This window comes from Microtus oregoni, unplaced genomic scaffold (assembly GCF_018167655.1).
Source record: "Microtus oregoni isolate MIOR12 unplaced genomic scaffold, Mior012 000006F_ref0000085, whole genome shotgun sequence".
Lineage (NCBI taxonomy): Eukaryota > Metazoa > Chordata > Mammalia > Rodentia > Cricetidae > Microtus > Microtus oregoni.
In genome coordinates this window covers 2,501,170-2,519,913 of record NW_024543065.1, presented here as the reverse complement: position 1 = coordinate 2,519,913, position 18,744 = coordinate 2,501,170, and the positions used below count along the sequence as shown (strand labels likewise).

The 18,744-nt window shown below is 46.5% G+C and overlaps 1 protein-coding gene across 1 annotated transcript in view; it reads right to left on the bottom strand.

Annotated features, from left to right (window-relative positions):
* The window catches only part of Map3k5 (mitogen-activated protein kinase kinase kinase 5), a 206,277-nt gene that overhangs the window by 20,621 nt on the left and 166,912 nt on the right, over nt 1-18,744 (bottom strand). The window contains exons 19-23 of the mRNA XM_041653466.1: nt 14,503-14,660; nt 11,953-12,130; nt 11,163-11,183; nt 3,830-4,007; nt 3,571-3,739 (exon numbers count right to left, since the gene is read on the bottom strand). Of these exons, the coding sequence (XP_041509400.1) occupies nt 3,571-3,739; nt 3,830-4,007; nt 11,163-11,183; nt 11,953-12,130; nt 14,503-14,660 (704 nt within the window). The remainder of the gene's footprint in view (nt 1-3,570; nt 3,740-3,829; nt 4,008-11,162; nt 11,184-11,952; nt 12,131-14,502; nt 14,661-18,744) is intronic.

The window sequence follows — 18,744 nt, the reverse complement described above, 5'->3', positions numbered from 1 at the left end:
CCAGGAAGATATCAGGAAGGAAAGAAAACCGAGTTATTCAGACACTGGGATCTCGGCTCCGTGAAAAACGAGCTACTGTTCTGCCGATGGCATGGACAGTGAGCATTTATTTTTGACACCGGGTTTGCTTTAAAATAGAAAACAAAACAAAACCATGTTGCTTCTGGTTTTTGGACGCGTGTATGCTGCTGTCCTATGAAAGAACGCGCTCTGCTCTGGAAAATGCTTCCTGTCCAGACGACTCTATTCACTTGCTCAGCCGTTTTCTCTGTGCTAACACCAGCCCCTCTGTGTGAACTCAGAGCATGATCTTCCTTTGTGAGCAGGGCAAATGTGGCTCAGAACAACGGGAGCATTTGACAATGAGCCTTTCCCAAGCATTCACAGATTTCCTGCAAAAGTCCTCTCCAGTCGTGTGTGTGTGTGTGTGTGTGTGTGTGTGTGAGAGAGAGAGGGAGAGAGAGAGAGAGAGAGAGAGAGAGAGAGAGAGAGAGAGAGAGAGGTAGATATGCATACATGTGAAGGACCACCGGTCAATATTGGGTATTCACCTCTATCCCTCTCTGCCTTATTACAAGACAAGGTGTTTCACTCAACTGAGAGCCCGCTCTTTCTGCCAGGCTAGCTAACCACAATCCCAGGATCCTCCATCTCTGCTCAGAAATGCTGGGTTATAGGCATGTCTGGAAAAGGTGGCTGCTAACAGGACAACCCTGTAGGACTGGCATCCTGAGGATTGAATGAGCACACGCATGGATAATGGCCAGAGGAACTGTGGGGCATGATTATGATACATCTAACAAACAGCTACCAGTTTCTTTTTCTACTAAAATGTCAGCTTCAGTGAGATACCGAGCTATATTTCGTTCGTTGTTCTAGCCCCTGCACTTGGAACAGAGCTGGCATTTGGCAGTGTTTACTGAGTGACCGAATGAACTGGAAGGCATGGACCCACTCCCTCCATCCAACCTTGGCTTTCCCTAACTCATTCTGTCCGGTTCTTGAATGACTCCCACGGGCACACCCAGCATCCATGAACACTACCCTATCCCCCTACCTAGAGGCCTGACTGCCTCTCATGCCAGAGCACCCATTCCCTGGGCCTCTAGGTCACTACTTGAGACAGCTTTCCACTAGGGCCACCCGAGGTTTCTCTCAGAAGGTACAGATGGTGTCACTTAAGCTCTTCCTGCAGCCAGAGTCTTTCTCGGCACACACACTGTTCTTCTTATGGGATCCAAAAGGTGGATACTGGGGAATTTCTATGGTGACACAATATTGAAGCTCAAGGAACAGCACAGATGCCCCATGGGGCTCTCAAGATGCAGCGGGAGCTGAACAGTAAGAAAGAGACAAAGAAGAGAGCCTGGCTCTACATCTGTCCTGATGGAAGACAAGAACAGGCCAGCTGTTGGACAGAGAGCCATTAATAGCCTGGTCCACCCCTCTACCATCTTTGTAGCCATTTTCCCAGGACCAAAGGAGGAAAGAAGCTATGGGCAGTCCACAGTGACCATGGCCATGAGCAGTTAGTTCATGCAGGTGGTCGGGTCCCTGGTGTCCACAGGACTAATGGAGGACAAGATGCATCGTGTTGAGGATTTACGGTCTATGGGATGAAAGCTTGTATTCACAAGAGGTCTGAGCTGTAGCCTGCTGTGCTGGAGCCGTGGGAATCCTATTTTCTCTGGTGTATCTATGGAGAGGAAAAGTTTTCTTGTATCTGTAAACAGATCTAATACTTTCTTGGGAAAGTGTTTCCCCAGGAGTGGAACTGTGAACCCTACCCCTGACATATACAAAAGGCCTAACTCCTTGGGTAAATGTTTGGGAGAGGACCTTTAAAGGGATAACTAAGGTTAAGTCAAGTCATAAGAATGGAGCTCTAATCCACTGGGACTGAGGGCTTCATAAAGTGGAAGAGACACTGGGGTGCCCACACACAGAGAGAAAGGCATCTTGAGATACATCCACATAGGGGAGAGTCCTCAGAAGACAGTCAATATGCCCACCTCCTGATTTTGGACTGTAAGCCCCTGGAACTGTGAGAAAGCAAATTTCTGCTGTGTAAGACACCTAGTTTGTAGCATTCTGTTATGGCAGTCTTAGCAAGCTAACGTAACAGGGAAAATAGTTATTTAGTTATTTTGTGCGCAGGCATGATAACATACTACACAGTTGCTCATTGCTGCCAGTCCCTCCCTGTGGGACTGTAATGACCTCATACGCCAGGGTCCTGTTACACCCACTGATGCTTCCAGTGATCAGAGGAGCAGCTATTCCACGTGGCCTAATCCTTGTGAGTTGATTGAATGAACAAAGGAACGAACAGCAAAAGCGCTGTGGAGGGGCCAGGTGGAGGTTCTTAACGGGAGAATCTGCCAGTGCCATCCAGGTAGTGTACACACGCATGGCCACTAAGTTATGCACACTAACGTGGACTCAAACAGAGTGCACACATGACTGCTGAGGGTCCAGTGGTCTCAACATTGGATTATTTCGAGCATGGCTGTGAATACCTCAATACCACCAGTTCTTCATTAAAAAAAAAATACAAGAGCAGGAAGGAAGCAAGAGAGGAAGGGGTACAGGAGGAGAGAGGGAGGGGGAAAAGGGTGGAAAAGAAGGAAGGACGAATGGACTGAGGGGGGATAGGAAGGAAGAAGGGGAGGATTGAGGGACGATGGATGGAGGAAGGAAGGAAGGAAGGAAGGAAGGACCGAGGGAGGATGGATGGAGGAAGGAAGGAAGGACCGAGGGAGGATGGATGAAGGAAGGAGGGAAGGACTGAGGGAGGATGGATGAAGGAAGGAAGGAGGGAAGGAGCGAGGGAGGATGGATGAAGGAAGGAAGGACTGAGGGAGGATGGATGAAGGAAGGAAGGAGGGAAGGAGCGAGGGAGGATGGATGAAGGAAGGAAGGACTGAGGGAGGATGGATGAAGGAAGGAAGGAGGGAAGGAACGAGGGAGGATGGATGAAGGAAGGAGGGGAGGACCAAGGGAGGATGGATGGAGAAAGAAGGGAGGGAAGGACCGAGGGAGAATGGAGGAAGGAAGGAGGGAGGGAGGGAATGGAAACAAAGAGCAGCAAGCAAGAAAAAGAGTAAATAGCAATAACACTGCTTTCAACATACAATAACATTTACAAAGAGTTTCTACACTTAAGGTTTCTTCTTTGTTTATCCAAGAAGAGTGCTTTTATTATTTTTTAAACAAAGTCTCCCTGTGTAGCCCAGGTTGGCGTAGAAGGCACTATTCTCCTGCCTCAGTCTCCCAGGGGCTAGGACACCCAGCATGCAGGTGTGTCTTCTGATTCAGGGTCCTACAGTGGCCTCACACTTCAGTATATCTGCCACAAGCCCATGTCGGAAAGACACGGGAAACATGTAGGGTCTGGCCAGAGAACAGTGGAATGTCCCTGTAGCCCCACCTAACCAAAAGATAGACAGGAATAGCCTGAGCCTAACCTGGGCAACACAGTGGACGTTTATCATCAAAAGCAAAAGAAATCAAATTACATTACAAATAAACTGCCAATTTCCAGGAAGAGAAGTGCCCACTATGTTTTACCTGGGCCAGCGATTCCATCAGGTTCCGCACGACCTTGTCCTGGTCTTCCGTCAAGATCCTGTGGAGAGTGGCCCGCCTTTCGCTATCCTTTCTCAACATAAAGAAGCCGGAGTCTTTCTCCTCGGGGGAAGGGGGTGCACTGTGGTCTTCAAAGTTTTCATCTGGAATGCTGTAATAACAGTGCCGCGTAAGCCAGGGTTTCCTTCCTTAAGCCACACACTTCCCAGGGTACTTCAACACAAAGAAGTCAGCTCCTTACCCCAGAAAGAGTGTCCGTATCCCTTTCCCATCCTTCTCCCCACAGGACTTGGCTCTGGCTTTGAACGAGAAGGGGTCCACCTTCAGCTCCGTGTCAGGAGAAACTGAGCCATACTCGCTGCTGCTGCTGGTGTCTTCCACCAGGACAGGGACCGGCAGGGAGATACTTCTGAGATATTCTGTGATGGGAGAAGGGACAGAAGGCAGCAAGCACATTAAAAACACCACACAGGCTAGCAGATCGGCGAAAGAGACCATTATGGGAGTGAGCAGACAAATCATGCCATATAGGAAGCTGGTCATGTGATCACGGGCCCTGCCTTGCTCTGTATAACACAGTCAAGTGGAAAGGGCTTCTTGAACCCTGAGAGGAATGTCTCCCGGGGCGGAAAAACCAGGCAGTAGGCTCAGCGGGTCCTGGGTTCTAATCTATCTTAATAGACGACTTACACTGATATTCATAGGTCTCAGTTCCCACATCTAGAAACATGATGAGATGTACGAATTTAAGCTGTATCTTCACAAGTGTGCGGGTTCACCTTAGCATCTGTGGCTGCCTTGGAAGTGGGAAGGAATGGGATGCTAAGGGGCTGTTGCAACAGGTTGCAAACCTGCTTTCCCTCAGACAAATATGCTGACAGCCACATGCCACGGCAACCCGAGGATGCATATGAAAAAGCCTTTGTTGCTAAGAGAATTTCGGAAACCAAGGGATCGACTGACCTCTAAGGCCATTCCTAGTTGCCAGACCCTAAGTCCATGGCAAACACGGGCTTCTGCTTTATTTTGATGGCGACCAAGAAAGCATAACAGGAGCTCCCGACATTCTCTCCGCACTGGTTTTAAAGACATTATTTTTTTTTGCCAGAAACATCTTTACTGTCTCAACACTACAAACATCTCTTACTAAAAAAGGCAAATGGAGAGTCATAAAAAAAGAATCCGTGGTTGCCTGGAAACCTCTTTTTACTTAATTTCTCTTAAACTGGGCTGAGCTGAGATCACCCGAGTCTCAAAGACAGTAGCTGATCAGTCAGCAGGGGCCCCCTCCCACCGTTCACCGCTGTGCACGTCAGCAGTCATTACAGGGGCGCTGGCCACGGACCAGCACACGTCTTCGACCACTCACTCTTCTCTCTGGTAACTGTCCTAGTTCCTTTCTGTTGTTAGGGGGAAAATTCCTGGCAAACCCAACACAAGTGAGAAAAGGTTCATCTTAATCCAGAATTCGAGGTTAAAGCCATCACTTCCAGGAAGCCAGGGCTGTCCAGGACCCAAACCCAGGGAATGATAATCACAATGAGTGGGTCTTTACACCTTAATTATCCTAAGCAAAATAGTCTCCTGCAGACATGCCCAGTGGCCAACTGATCTAGGCAATCCCTCACTAGGATTCTCTTCACAGGAGGTTCTAGGACGTGTTGAGTTGACAATTAAATCAACCAATATTGGGCCTTTCATTATGCCTTCAGCTTCTCTGGGTACTTTTAGATTTTGGATTTCAATGTACGTACGTGTGTGTGTGTGTGAGTAAATGTTACATGCTGCACATATAACTGAAAGAAAATATATGAAACATTGCCTTAATATTAATGGTAGTTCTTTCTAGAAGATATGATCTAAGTAGGGTGAAATGTTTTCCAAATTTTCTATGATAAACAAGTATCTTGTATGTGCATGCAGATGCATGTGTGTTTGTAGATATGTATACATGTGTTTATGATATGTGTAGGGCCCAAAGGATAAAATAAAATAAAATCCAGAATTGTTTCTCAAGTAATGTTTACAGACCACACACAGAGACACAGACACACACACACAGAGACACACATACACATGCTTTGTTTTTGAAGCACAGGGTCTCTCACTGGCCTGGAACTCACCCGGTAGATCAAGCTGGCTGTCCACTGAGCTCCATGGATCCCCCTGTCCCTTGCCTCTCCAGTGTTAGGTTCATAAGCATGCACTGCTATGCCTGACTTTTTTTTTTTTTTTTTTAATGTGAGTCTTGGGGACCAAACGCAGGTAGCCTAGCACTATACTATACTGACTGAGCTGTCTCTTCAGTCCATGTCATGGTTGGCTTCAGCTGTCAACTTGACACAAACCTAAAGTGACCTTGGGAAGAGGGAACCTTGGTTGAAGAATGACCTGAATCAGATTGGCCTACAGAGAAACCCTGTGTTTAAAAAAAAAATAAACAAACAACAAAACAAAACACAAAATAACAACAAAAAAATCAAAAGAAGCAGAAGAAGAAGAAGAAGAAGAAGAAGAAGAAGAAGAAGAAGAAGAAGAAGAAGAAGAAGAAAGGGAACTGAGCAAGCCAGTGAGCATCATTGCTCTATGGCCTCTGCTTCAGCTCCTGTCTTGGCTTCCCTCTGGGATGAACCATCACTAGTAAGCCAAATAAACTTTTCCCGCAGTTAGTTCTGGTGTTTACCACAGCAAAAGAAAGCAAACTAGAGCAGCCTGTGGATTTTTTTTTTTTCGGTCAGGAAAATGTTATGGAAATGTTTTCCACAAGCAGATATTCAACAGGCAGCAAAAGAGCATTGGTAAGAACTTGATTGAGCAAGGTCCTGGGGGCACATACTGTAACCTCAGCACTTGGGATACTGAGGCAGGAGGATGCCGAGCCCTGGCCAGCCCAGGCAGGTGTAAGTTCATAAATCAGTTAGACTCCATTCTTCCCCAGTAAAGAAGGAACCAGCACTGTGATCACTTGTATTTCACAACAGAACTGATGTTCTTGGTAATGGACAGATCAATACTATTTGTGCTACCAGGTAAGGCATTCCAATCCTGTGTTTCTGTAAATGTACTTTGTGTGGCACACATGCGTGCGTATCTACAGAGAGGGAGCAAGGCCTTAAGTCAATCAGCTTTTTACCTCTGTGGTCTCATCATGCAGTTTGAGTAGCCAGTAATGAGAGCTTTAAGTTGCTATGGATACTGACTGCCTAAAAGAAGGCCTAATAGGGGTAAAGGTGTATATATTATATTGTATTATATATATTATATTATATTATATTATATTATTTATTGGTTTTTCGAGACAGGGTTTCTCTGTAGCTTTGGAGACTATCCTGAAACAAGCTCTTGTAGACCAGGCTGGCCTCGAACTCACAGAGATCTGCCTGCCTCTGCCTCCTGAGTGCTGGGATTGAAGGTGTGTACCACCACCTGCCCAGCAAAAGTGTACATGTTTAAGGGTGGAACCCAGGGTTGGCGATTATTTTAGGATGGAAAGGACCCCAAACATAGTTCTGGTTCATCCTTAGCCTGATGGGCAATCAGTTAATCTCTGACCCTGGTCCTACACCGCTTCTCTTGCTAAGCCCAGCCTCATTCTAGACTGTTTAGCCAACCACACCTACAGACAGGGTGAAGAAGAGGATGTTAAGATGAGAAATCAGAATGCCCCCGCAGTGTCTGTCCTCCAACATTGGAAAGATGTACACACTACTCACGTACTGACGATAAAGAATACAAGCTGGAGGGGAAATTCTCGTTAGGAGACAAAGGCTGTTATTCGAGCACTCAATCTGCAAAATGAACAGGGCAATCGGCTACGGGTCTGAGGTTCAGAAGAAGTTTTGGGGTCAGAGGTGTGACCCTCGTCACCCACAGTTTAAGAAGGGGTTTAAAGCAAGGGACGGCATAATTTAGGGAAGGGTGAGAGAACACAAAGCAGGTTTCACAAAGCTAATATTTTACAGAAAGGGGAGAGGACACAGCCAGAAGACGAGAGGATGGGCGGTGAGGCCCCAGAGGCCTGCACAGGGCATGGCTGGACAAGAAGGAACAGCCTTTAGGGCAAGGAACCCCACAGAAATGGAGAAAACAGAGAACATTCTTGTTGGATTTGCCTCTAGGGGTCTCACTGGCAACTTTAGTCAAATCAGGTTCAGAGGTCAAGTGGACAGGCAAATCCTGGACTACCAGGAATAGAAAGCAGAGATCTGGAAACATGAAACTTCATGACATAAATCTGTGATGGTACAGGGGAGAAGAAAAGTGACAGACCAGGCAAGGGGGTGTCAGACAGGGAGGCTGAGAGTAAAGGATCCACCCGGGGAATGGGCCTTTGAAGGATGCTTCTGTCCCTAGGGCTGGGAAGTGGGATGGAAAGGGTACTGGGGCATACTCATTGACATGTTTATGGGGGAATCTAGTCTAGATTGTTTGGCCTCCTCTCTCATGTTCTGGAGCTCTGTGGGCCTGAGAGAAAGAACTAGGCTTCCATAGGAACAAGACGGCAGGCCCTTAACAGCATAAAGGCCTAGGTCCCGACTCAGATATGGATATACTGGCTTCTCAGACTGTGAGGAAGGACAGGAGCTGGGAAGGGTTTCCAGTCGCTGAGAGCCTTACCGCCAATGCTCTGCCAAGTTCCACGTAGCCAGTGGCTATGGGGAGCTGGCTGTGGAAATCTGAAGAGGCTGGTGAGCCTCGCCACAGACTGGTCACCTCAGATGTGTGTCTCTAGAGAACGGTCTGCATCACTAAATTTTAGGGGTCAATGGAAAAATCCTTGAAAGGACAGTTTTACCAGAATCTGGTCAGGGATAGGTTGGGGAAGGGGTAGGTGGCCCATCTGTGGATGGGACCCAGATTGCTGAGAATTTCCATCTCAGGGAGTAAGAGCCATTAATATAGAGAAACGAGGTGTGTTCCCATTTGGGGAAAGAGGGAATTTGCTGACTACAATTTCTATGAGGAAATCTCAGATGGGAGATGCTCTTCAGGAGCACCAGGGACCGTCTGGGCTCTTCTCCTCCAAGACAACCTAGAGACAAAGGTCCCTCCAACACAAAGTCTCCTACCCAGTCAGCCTGGCTGTCTCCAGATGCCCAAATACTTCAGCTGCTTTAAGAGTCACCAAGCTCCTTACAGAGAACAGGAGTCCAGTCTACACTTCCAGACTGTGGGAAAGGCCAGGCATCTAATGATGGGCAAGCACCGGGGTAATCCCAGCAGAAGGAGCTCAGTCTGAGTCACTTCTACGAACTGAGCATCCACCTCTAACTCTCCTTGTGCTACGTGGATAGCGTTATTGAACTCATGCTATTAAGCAAGCCATCCCCCACTCAGCTATGAGAGCGATGAATGGCGTCACCGTCCAGCACGGTAGCCGGAAGCTCCAGGTGGTGATTTACATTAACTCTTAAATGCCTCAGTCATAGGCACCGTGTTTGAATGTGGGACAAACACAAAGGTCCAGTGGCTGATGGGCTGGACAGTGAAGATGGGACATTTCTGTTACTACAGAGATATGGATCTGCTGCTGGTTGGTGACACCATCCCAGATCAAGCTCCCTTCCCAGTTCCCTGCCCTCTTTTGCTACTTCTTTAGCATTTCTTGAAGAGCACCAGGGAATGTGAGCCTGAATCCTATGGCCAGCTTTCTCCCTTCTGCGAGTATGCTAATCACCAGCAGAGTTCTGAGGGCAGAGGCTTCCTGGAAGGGGAGTGTCTATGTTCTAGACAGAAACAGGTAGATGGTCTATCAAATACACTGAGGAAACAGGCGTCCTATCAGCTACCATCCAGAAACCCAGGTTATGGTCACAGGTTTATTGATAGGAGGTATAAAGGTCACAGGAACTCCAGGGGACAATGAGATGCTACTTTGGGTCCTGATTTGGCTTAGCACACGTACCTTACTTACTAAGGAGGAAAGGGAAGTATTTGTGCGTCTTGACATCTGTGCAGCTGAGAGCCTCAACAGTTTCCTTGGGGACTTAGGGGAGCCCCTTCCTTTGGGGTCACCACCTTGTTTGGGTAAAGGGGATATAGATAATCCCTGGAAAGGAGAGCTCAGAGAATTCGGAAGGTCTGAGGGGGTTCTAACGGGAGACTCAGGAGGGCTCTGAGGGAAAGAGCAGGGGGCCTACAGGCTGTGGTCCCCCATTCTCCACAAGCCACTGGGAGGCAGGGTGGGGCTGAGCACAGGAGGCCTGAGCCAGCAAAGGAGAGTGGCAGGAGGAACAGTCACAGCTGTCTTGTCACACGTGGTCCCATTTCATTCTCATAATCCCAGGAGCCTCCACTAGAGGGTGAGTCACGTTCCAGGCCACTCGATCCACAAAGTAACCCAGCCCTGACCCCAACACTTATTCACTGACTCTCTAAAAATCTTAAGGATTTATACTATCTTAACTAGAGTTAGACTATAAAGCCAGGGCAGAGTCTGAATCCCTGCGGAATTACCCTGAATGCAGAGGGAGAGTCACAGCTGACCAGCAGAGAGCGCTTTACATCGCCACACTAGTCCGAGGCGCATGCTCACTGAGAAGACTGTGGGTAGCAGCACAACTCATTAAGCGAGCACAGTGAAGCTCACGGATGCTAATGCATATGTGATGGGAATGTTTCCGGGGAATGGAAACCATGCCGCGTGGAAAGGGACCAAACAAAGCCGGACCGAGCGGCCGGGCACAGCTCCAAGGCTCTTCCAGAACATCATCTTAGTCTCAGAATCAAATCTGGGAAGTAGGTGTCGTTATCAGCACAGGGTGACAAGCTAAAACAAGTAAGCTTTTGCATGTCACATATGAAAAAACAGTAAACAAACAACAACAACCCCCCCCCCCCCGACTCCTGTGCAAAGCAGGCTGCTCAGAAAGCCAAGCAGCGTTGCAGGGGGTCTACCTTGTGAAAATGCAGGGGCAGCTTTCTACATCCCAGGATGCCTGCGGAGAAAGGAGGTCTAAACCTGTCTCTCTGCATCTGAGAGCCAACCCCCAGCTCAGAACTGCAGAAGGAAACTGGAGTGACCGCCTTGGGGAAAGCCTAATGAATGGGCCTCTGCTCTAGACTTTGAGGCACCCGAACAGGCTGCCACGTCCCACCCGTGCCAACCCCTCCCCCAACACACAACAGACAACTGAAGCCACCTGCACGTCCATCAACCATTCATCCGCAGCCACGCCCCTTTCTTTAGTATTCTCTGAAATGCTTTAGCTGACTTGAGGGCAAACTCGGCTTCTTGGTTATGATTTGCAAAAGATGACCCAAGGAACCAAAACCATAGCTCTTGGCCCCCTCGAGTCCATGTCTGTCCTAAGATACCAGACGAAGGTGTATGGTATTGACATTTCCCAAGAAGCCACAAGCAGCCAACTGAAAAGAAGATACAGCCTTCACCCCAACAGATGACTTCACAAACAGTCACTGCCCTTTAACACAGGCTGACAGCTGTACAAATCCTTGGTGTACAGAAGCCTCCCAAGCAAGCCAAGGGCAGGAGGAGGCCGCCGTGAAAGCATGGAGTGTATCGCAATTTGCCAGATCTCAGCCCGGTGGGCAATGGTATGAAGCCAACTCACCATTCGATCCAGTCGAGAGAGCTGCGGAGAAAAAAAAAGGGAGCAGCATAAATAAACACACATAGCTTTATTGTTAAATTGGGACGTCAACAACGACAACAACTACAACAAAAAAAACCCAAATGCTTGAAATGGGATCAACTTCTTTTCTAAACATCCATCTGTCTGTCCTTATCCTGTATAAACATCCACATGCCAAAGACAAATGGTTCCTTTACCTCATTTCCCTTTCTGAAATAAATGATGTAATTACTGACGAAATTCACTTATAACTTATACTTATGTTTTAATTATCAGTGGCAACCAGCCTACCTATCTTCCTTCTTTCATCCTTTCTTTCCTTCCATTTTTGGTAATTATTCAGAAATATATTCGCTGAGAAGTAGCAGGTATTTTCTACTGCCTGACATTAAAAGGTTACATTGCCCAGATGTCTGGAAATTTAAGAGGTTTGTTATAGCCTGTAGCCCATTAGTGGCGACATGGAGTTTCAACTCCGAAGGACTCAGTTTACCTCTTTCACACTGTGAAACTCCCAACGCTAGAATGTGCTAGAGGCTGGTACAGTAACTATAACCTATGTGATGGAAGATCATTATGCACGAGGTCCCAGCATTTGTGAAATTCATAGTAACATGACTTCCTGCTACAGAACCGAATGACCAAGAACAATATGCTGTTTATCCCAATTTCTAGTGATTCTAAGCACAGATGTTTACGTATGGAGACATTTTCCCTTTTAAAAGCTTAAGATTTAGAGTCTGACCCGCACCCTCATGTAACAACATACCTGAAAGCTTGGGTTGTGTCTTTTTCTTTTTGCTGGAAACTTTTAAGAACTCGTCAACCAGCAAGTCATTAGCACAGGCTCTCTTGTCAGGGTCTGGTTCAAAACACTTCAGGATGAATGCCTTGGCCTCGGCAGACATGGACTCTGGGATCTCTGGGTGGACCTTGAACATCCCCACCTGAAGCAGATTCAAGAGCAGAATGAGTCTCCTGAGCATTGATCTTCTCTCTCTCTCTCTCTCTCCCCGCTCCTTCCCCCTCCCCTGTCCCCTTTTTCTTTCTCTCCTTTCTGTGGTGCCAGGAATTAAACATGTCCTGACACTGAGCCATATCCCCAACCTGCTTGTGTTTTGTCTCCAGGTGACTTGGAATGCACTTCCTGTAGATTACAGACAGCTTACAGAATGTTTTTCTAATGTTTCGAAGGATGTAGGAAGAGTAACTAGCTGAAGACATTCACATTACAAACTATGAAGACAGTCCTTCAAAGACTGAGAACTAACTCATTAGCACACCCTGCACTCCAAAAAAGACATTTGTTGTGATCACTGATTTGTTCAGAATAGCAGTATGCCAGATATTGTGGGGCTGGAGTTTTTCCATTTGCACATCTTACTGAATCCTCTCAAGAACTTGGCGAATTAAATATTGTCTATTTTATACCAATGAGGAAAATAAGGCTTCAGTGACATGAGGTTGCATCTTGATTTGTTTTGCTTAAAGCCCACGTTCTTTCCTCTATTGCATAACTTGTATTTCCCCATCTCAAATTACCAGAATTAAGAAATATTTAAAAGCACTTTGAAATTAAAACATATTTTATATTACAGTTAAGAATCTACTTCCTACCATTAGTATTTAAAAAAAAAAACTTAAAGGAGCAAGTGAGGTGGCTCATTTAGTGTGCTTGTCAAGCAAGCCTGAGCACCCGAGTTTTGATCCCTGGAACTCAAGGTGGAAAGAAAGAAGTTGTCCCTTGGCTTTTACATGTATGGGTCAGTGACTAAAGACACCCACATACTCATACTCTCTTACACACATGCAAAAAATAAACATAATGATCTTTTCATGTAGTTTTGATGTATATAAATGTATTCTTATAAATAATATTTGTAATAGCCATATAGCCTTTACTCTATATTAAAAATAATTCTAGGTGCTTTGCATAGATTAGCTCTCATATTGCTCCAAAAATTCCTATGAGAGATCATCTTATTCTCTCCATTCTGTATCTACTGAGGATAAGGAGGTCAAATAACTTGTCCAATGTTCCAAATACCTTGACCATGTTGAAGCCTGTATCAGAATAGGGTCAGTCAATGTCAGCGGCTAGATGAGCTAGCCTGAGACAGTGGAGCTTCCCATGAACATGTAAGGCTGCCTTTCAGCGATGGAGGTGTGCTAAACTATTACATACTAACCACTGCAGTATGGGTCATGAAGCAGCATTTCTTCCCAGCGTTCTAGAGAAGTCTAGAGAATGGCCAGAGACGGGCCAGGATAAGAGAAAGACACTCTCGCCTCTCATTGCTCTTGCAGGTTTGATCTGCATTCTGGATTTTTGTTTTGTTGTTTTCTTCAGTGCCAAGGGTGGAGCTTAGAACGAGGGATAGAACTCTGAGCCTCCCACATATATTCTTCATGTTCACATCAACTGTGTTCTATCAGCTTTTAAACAAGCTTAAAGTAGACCACATGTACAAACGTGGAAGGTAGGTAAGAAACAAGGGACCCTTGCAAGAAGACACCCACAGAGGGAGTGAGGGCTGAGCTGTGGCGGGCAACAGGCTGGGGATAACAAATGTTCAGAAGTCTCTGCTACAGAGCAGGCATAGAACTTGGCTTCCTGGGAAACAGGCAGCCTGGCTGGAGAAGATCATGGGGTCTCAGGCACGGCACTGCCTTACCCAGACCTCAGATTCCCAAATCTGAGGCCCCTTTCTTTATCACTGCCCTCTTCACTGGGGTGGAGTGTGCTCTCACTTCCTACAATTAACCCATTGCTAAACACACTAAAAGAACAGACATGAAAATAAGGTTGATTTACTTAAGGTGGTAATTATACCCTTTATAAAAATGGATTCTTTAAACACCTGTGGTAGAGAAATAAGGAAAATAATTAGATGTGATTTCTAAATAGATTTAAATATTGTTTTGAGAATTTATGTATGTGTGTGCAAGAACATGTGTGTGCATGTGTATGTATGTATGTTTTGATGTGCTATGGATTGAACCCAGGGGTGCTAGGCAAGTGCTCTCCCACTGTGACAGATCCCCAGACCCAAAATGTCCTTACATTTTTCCACATATTTCCTACAGAGTTTTGAGTCCTGGAGCATTTATGCTGTGCTGTAAAAGCTTACACCGAGTCACAACTGAGAACTGAGAAAGCCAAGGCCGAGGCACGGGGGTGGACGGCAGAGTGGGGAGAGCCGGGCTCCCTGCACTGACTGGATTGCACCATGTGTTACCCTAGCTTTCCTTCCTAACACACTCTGACATTCATACACGCACAAAACATCCATACAGATCTCTATCTGTGATATGTGACCTTGAACATGGCTGCTTGCGGCTCTCCTAGTTCGTAAAACGGTGGCTTTCCAGTGGCCATTTCGATGATAGTGCAGCCCAAAGACCAAATGTCTGCGGCTTTCCCATAGCCTCGAGGTCCTTTATCGATTATTTCTGGTGCCATATACTGCAGGGTACCTGGAAATAATGTAAACACATTTCCACTTTAGAAAGGGAAAGACTGATACTTAATAACCATTTCACTTTTTCTACCTAAACAGGACAGTTCAAAAAATACGGTCCAGGTCTTGATGTCCCATCTTTCTTTGCGATCCAGTTTTCTCTGCAGTCAAGGAAAGTAAGAAATGGAAGAGTTTATAATAGATTTTGTCAGTGAAACCAATCGTTCACCAACAGCATATGGTTACGAGTGGGGTGTTCTCACTCTTAAAGTGGTATACGGCTGATATACCCCTCTAAGGGATGTTGTGGAGGCTTCTGACCATGGTTGTTTGTCCAGAACAATAGGGAATAAACACACACTTCTACATCCAGTTCTTCCAATACATAAAGGCTCTCATATAAAAGTTTCCAGGGAGAATCTAGTTCACTCACTGATCTCTTTCAAGCTATAGCTCCCGGTTCTCAAACCCAGGGTCTGCCTCAAGTGTTTTCATCTGGAAATCGCTACTGGATGCGAAAGAAGCCAGGACAATGACACGTCCTGGTCTCATCAAAGCTGAACACAGGAGAGTGGTGATTAGGAGCGGGAGAAAGTGCGTGTGTGAGAGGAACGGGCGCCAGTAGCTCAGTCAGCACTGTTATACTCCCGAGAAAAGAAGTTCCGGTTCCTACGCTATAACAAGGTGACAGGAGGTAGCGATAATGTTAAATGTTTTAATAAAAAAAACCCCACAAAACTAGAAAGGGGACTCACGCTTTCACACAAATGCTTAGATGTTTGTGGAGGCCAATGTGCCACGTGAAGCAATGTATGCTTGTATTCAAACATCACATAGCCTCATTAATTGCACAATTCTTCATGTTTCAAGGGTGGGGGGAGTCCATGAAGAGAGGGATATGGCTCAGGGGCACAGTGCTTACTTAGCATATATGTGAGCCCTAGCGCAGACAAAAATAACTAGGAAAAAAGAGATCATTCTTATTTCTTAACTCATGACAGCACCAAGATTCTGAAATCTATGATGAAAAATAATCCCAAAACTTCTGGAGTATGTGATTCTGTCTATCAAAAGATGCAGTTCCTGCTGTGGCCCTAAGTGACGAATTTTAATACAGCATTTCTTAACCTGTGGGTTGTGACCTCCATGATGGGTTAAGGACCTTTCACAGGGGTCCCATATTAGATATTCCACATATCAGATATTTACAATTCATAACAGTAGCAAAATTACAGCTATAAAGTAGCACCGAAAGTAATTTTCTGTTTGGGGGGTCACCACAACACGAGGAACTGTATTAAAGAGTCACAGCATTAGGAAGGTTGAGAACTGTTGCGTTTCAAACCCAGGACAAATGTCTGCGGTACCTTTCTAACATATCAACGTGGACTGGCCTCCTGGGTCTTCCGGCATCACTCACCTGTTACCAGGTATGGCTGGTACACCCAGCCCTGCAGTCTGAACTCTTCAGCCCAGGGGCTGGGCTGCCCTTCCCCCAGAGGCTCTTCCTCACATATTTTGTTTACCTGCCCCTTTTTGTACCTTTAGCCTCCAGGCTGTTGTACCTGGTTCTCCTCTCTTCCTTCTCCTTCTCCCCCTCTTCCCACATGGCCTAGCTCAGCCTGGTTATGTCCATACTGGACTCTGCCAGATGTCCCCGCCTCTGCCAATGCCCTTCCTCTTTACCTACAATAAACTTTCCCCTCCACCATCTCTAGGAGCAGTCATGTCTTTTCTTTTCCTTTTGATTTCTTTCTTTCTTTCCTTCCTTCCTTCTTTCTTTCTTTCTTTCTTTCTTCCCAGTGTTTTAATGGCTCAAAGACAGGTCAAGAGCTATTATTAAAGACAAACCATAAGCGTGGATACAAATCAACCGAGAAGGGAGATGGGAGGTTATGCAAATGAGGGGCCATGCAAAGCTAGACAGCTGGAAGGGTATGGACGGTATGGACGGGGAGTGGCAGGAGCCCTTGGCCCTAGTTCCGACCTTCTGCAGTAGCCCAGGGAAGCAGGGGACACTATGAGGAAATGTAGGCAGTCTGTTTGTGATGCTGCGTCAGTAAGACATGGGGTCTGGAAACTGGGCTCCAAAGCAGGTCATGTCTTGTCCCACATACGGGCTTAGGCTCCATTTACCCTGAACTGCAGCCACTGAGGGCTCTGGCGGATGTTAAATCATCACTTGGATGCAGTGTGGAGGACCAGGAGGGGGCAAACGTGGAAGTAGAGAACCAGAGGCTGTGCAAGGCCGGTGTGCCGGGAGAGCGGCGGCGGCACTGGACGGGCGACTGCCCATCCACTTGCGGATACATTCTAAAGCCAGAACAGACGTGCTTCCTAGATGACTGGGCTGGAGTGTGAGAAAAGGTGTCAGTGACAGCCAAGGTCTAGAGTGGCCCTCCATGGAGACAGGGCAGAGTGTGGGTGGGAAAGGTTTGAGGCGAAGATAATTAATTCCACTTAGCATGTAAAGTCTTGTTCAAACCTCAAATCTATTACTAACAGGTTCTGTGACCTTGGGCAAGTTATTTAAACTGTTTGAACCTTGATGTTCTCACCATAAATAGGGATAATGATACCTCAGGATTAGGTTCATATACAAATTTTGGTGCGTATTACACCATGCACCCAAGCAAAGTATAGTCAGTGCTCTATAAATGAAGACCACCACTGCCTTTCCCCTCGGTCAAATCACCAAGAGGTGAAACAGAGCCAGGTCCACATACACTAGAGGTGATGAGGTGCCGTGACCCCCTAAGAGCACCAAATTGGGACTAAAAAGGCCCCTGTGTTGCAAGGACCAAGGTCTTGCATGTCACGGCTCTCAGATCAGCAGTAGAGAAAGATATGAAATCATTAGTCACTGGCGTAAATGTCACCTTCATGTGTGGCCAGTGGGAGAGCTACAGGCATAGGGCCCTGGTGAGGACTCTTTCCCTACAATGCCTTGGGGGGATTCCAGACAAGTTTTTAAGATGAGAAGAGGTTATTAAATCAGCATCCTGCCCAAAACCAGCACGGAAGTTGGAATTATCACCTCCCAAGTTCCGGGTCTGGGCAGCATCTAATCTGCCTCTTGCCAAATTGATAGAGAACAAGGAAAGAAACGCAAACATGGGAGTTGCTGGTAGGTTTGGATACATTTTAAAAATACATTGTAAATACGGGTAATCCTGTGTCGGGAATACACCGTGTGGCGTGTAGGAGGTGGTGCTGACTAGGGGAATCTGAGAAACGTACTGAGAATGTCTCCCTCATTCTTCTGCCTCTCTGGCCACCAGCATAGGCACAGGGCTAGCTGAAGACTGGAAGATTTGGAGGGCTGAAGGTCAAAGGGTGGGCTGAAATCCTAAGCCCCATCATGTACAAACTACCACCACTACCAGACACCTCTCTTTTCTCTCCATCAATGTCCCTATGCACACAACCGATGCTTTTCTACCTACCCCAGGGGATTGAGAAATGAGCACATCTGGCCATTTTGCTTTCCATTAAATCAAAGATAAATCATTGCCTCTTTAATTTTTTTCTTTTTTCTCCCCCCCAACATAATATTTTTATTAATTATTTGGGAATTTCATACGATGCACCTTGCTATGGGCAACATGCATGTTTTTGTTTTTGTTATATCAGTCTCTGGCCCTGGCTCCCCTCCCTTCTCTAATAATAACAGAGCAGAACACTTCTGAAGAGTCAGCTTATGAATATGGAGCAGAGATGAGTTTGCAGGCCAGGATCTAATGAACGGTCACCCATCTGTTGGGCTCCAGCTCCCCCTCGGCCGGCTTCACCTTTGTAGAACCTGCTGTCCCTGCCCTCCCAGGACTTTGCACTGCAGGCAGCTCAGCCCCTGCGCTTGCCTAATTCGTCATCCTCCGCCTCCTCTGGGATGAGTCACTTCCTCTTTCTGAATTGAAATCCTAAGGTTATTTATATTGTGGAGTAGGGGAATTGATTCCTGGGAGAAAACAGACTAGGAAAGAGGGAAATTGAAGCCCAGATAGGAAGTGATTTGGGGATGAGTAAGACTCAAGAGAGGCTGGGCTAGGGAATGTTTGTTTAAAGAAAAAAATAGCATGTGAGGATCAGAGTGGCTATAA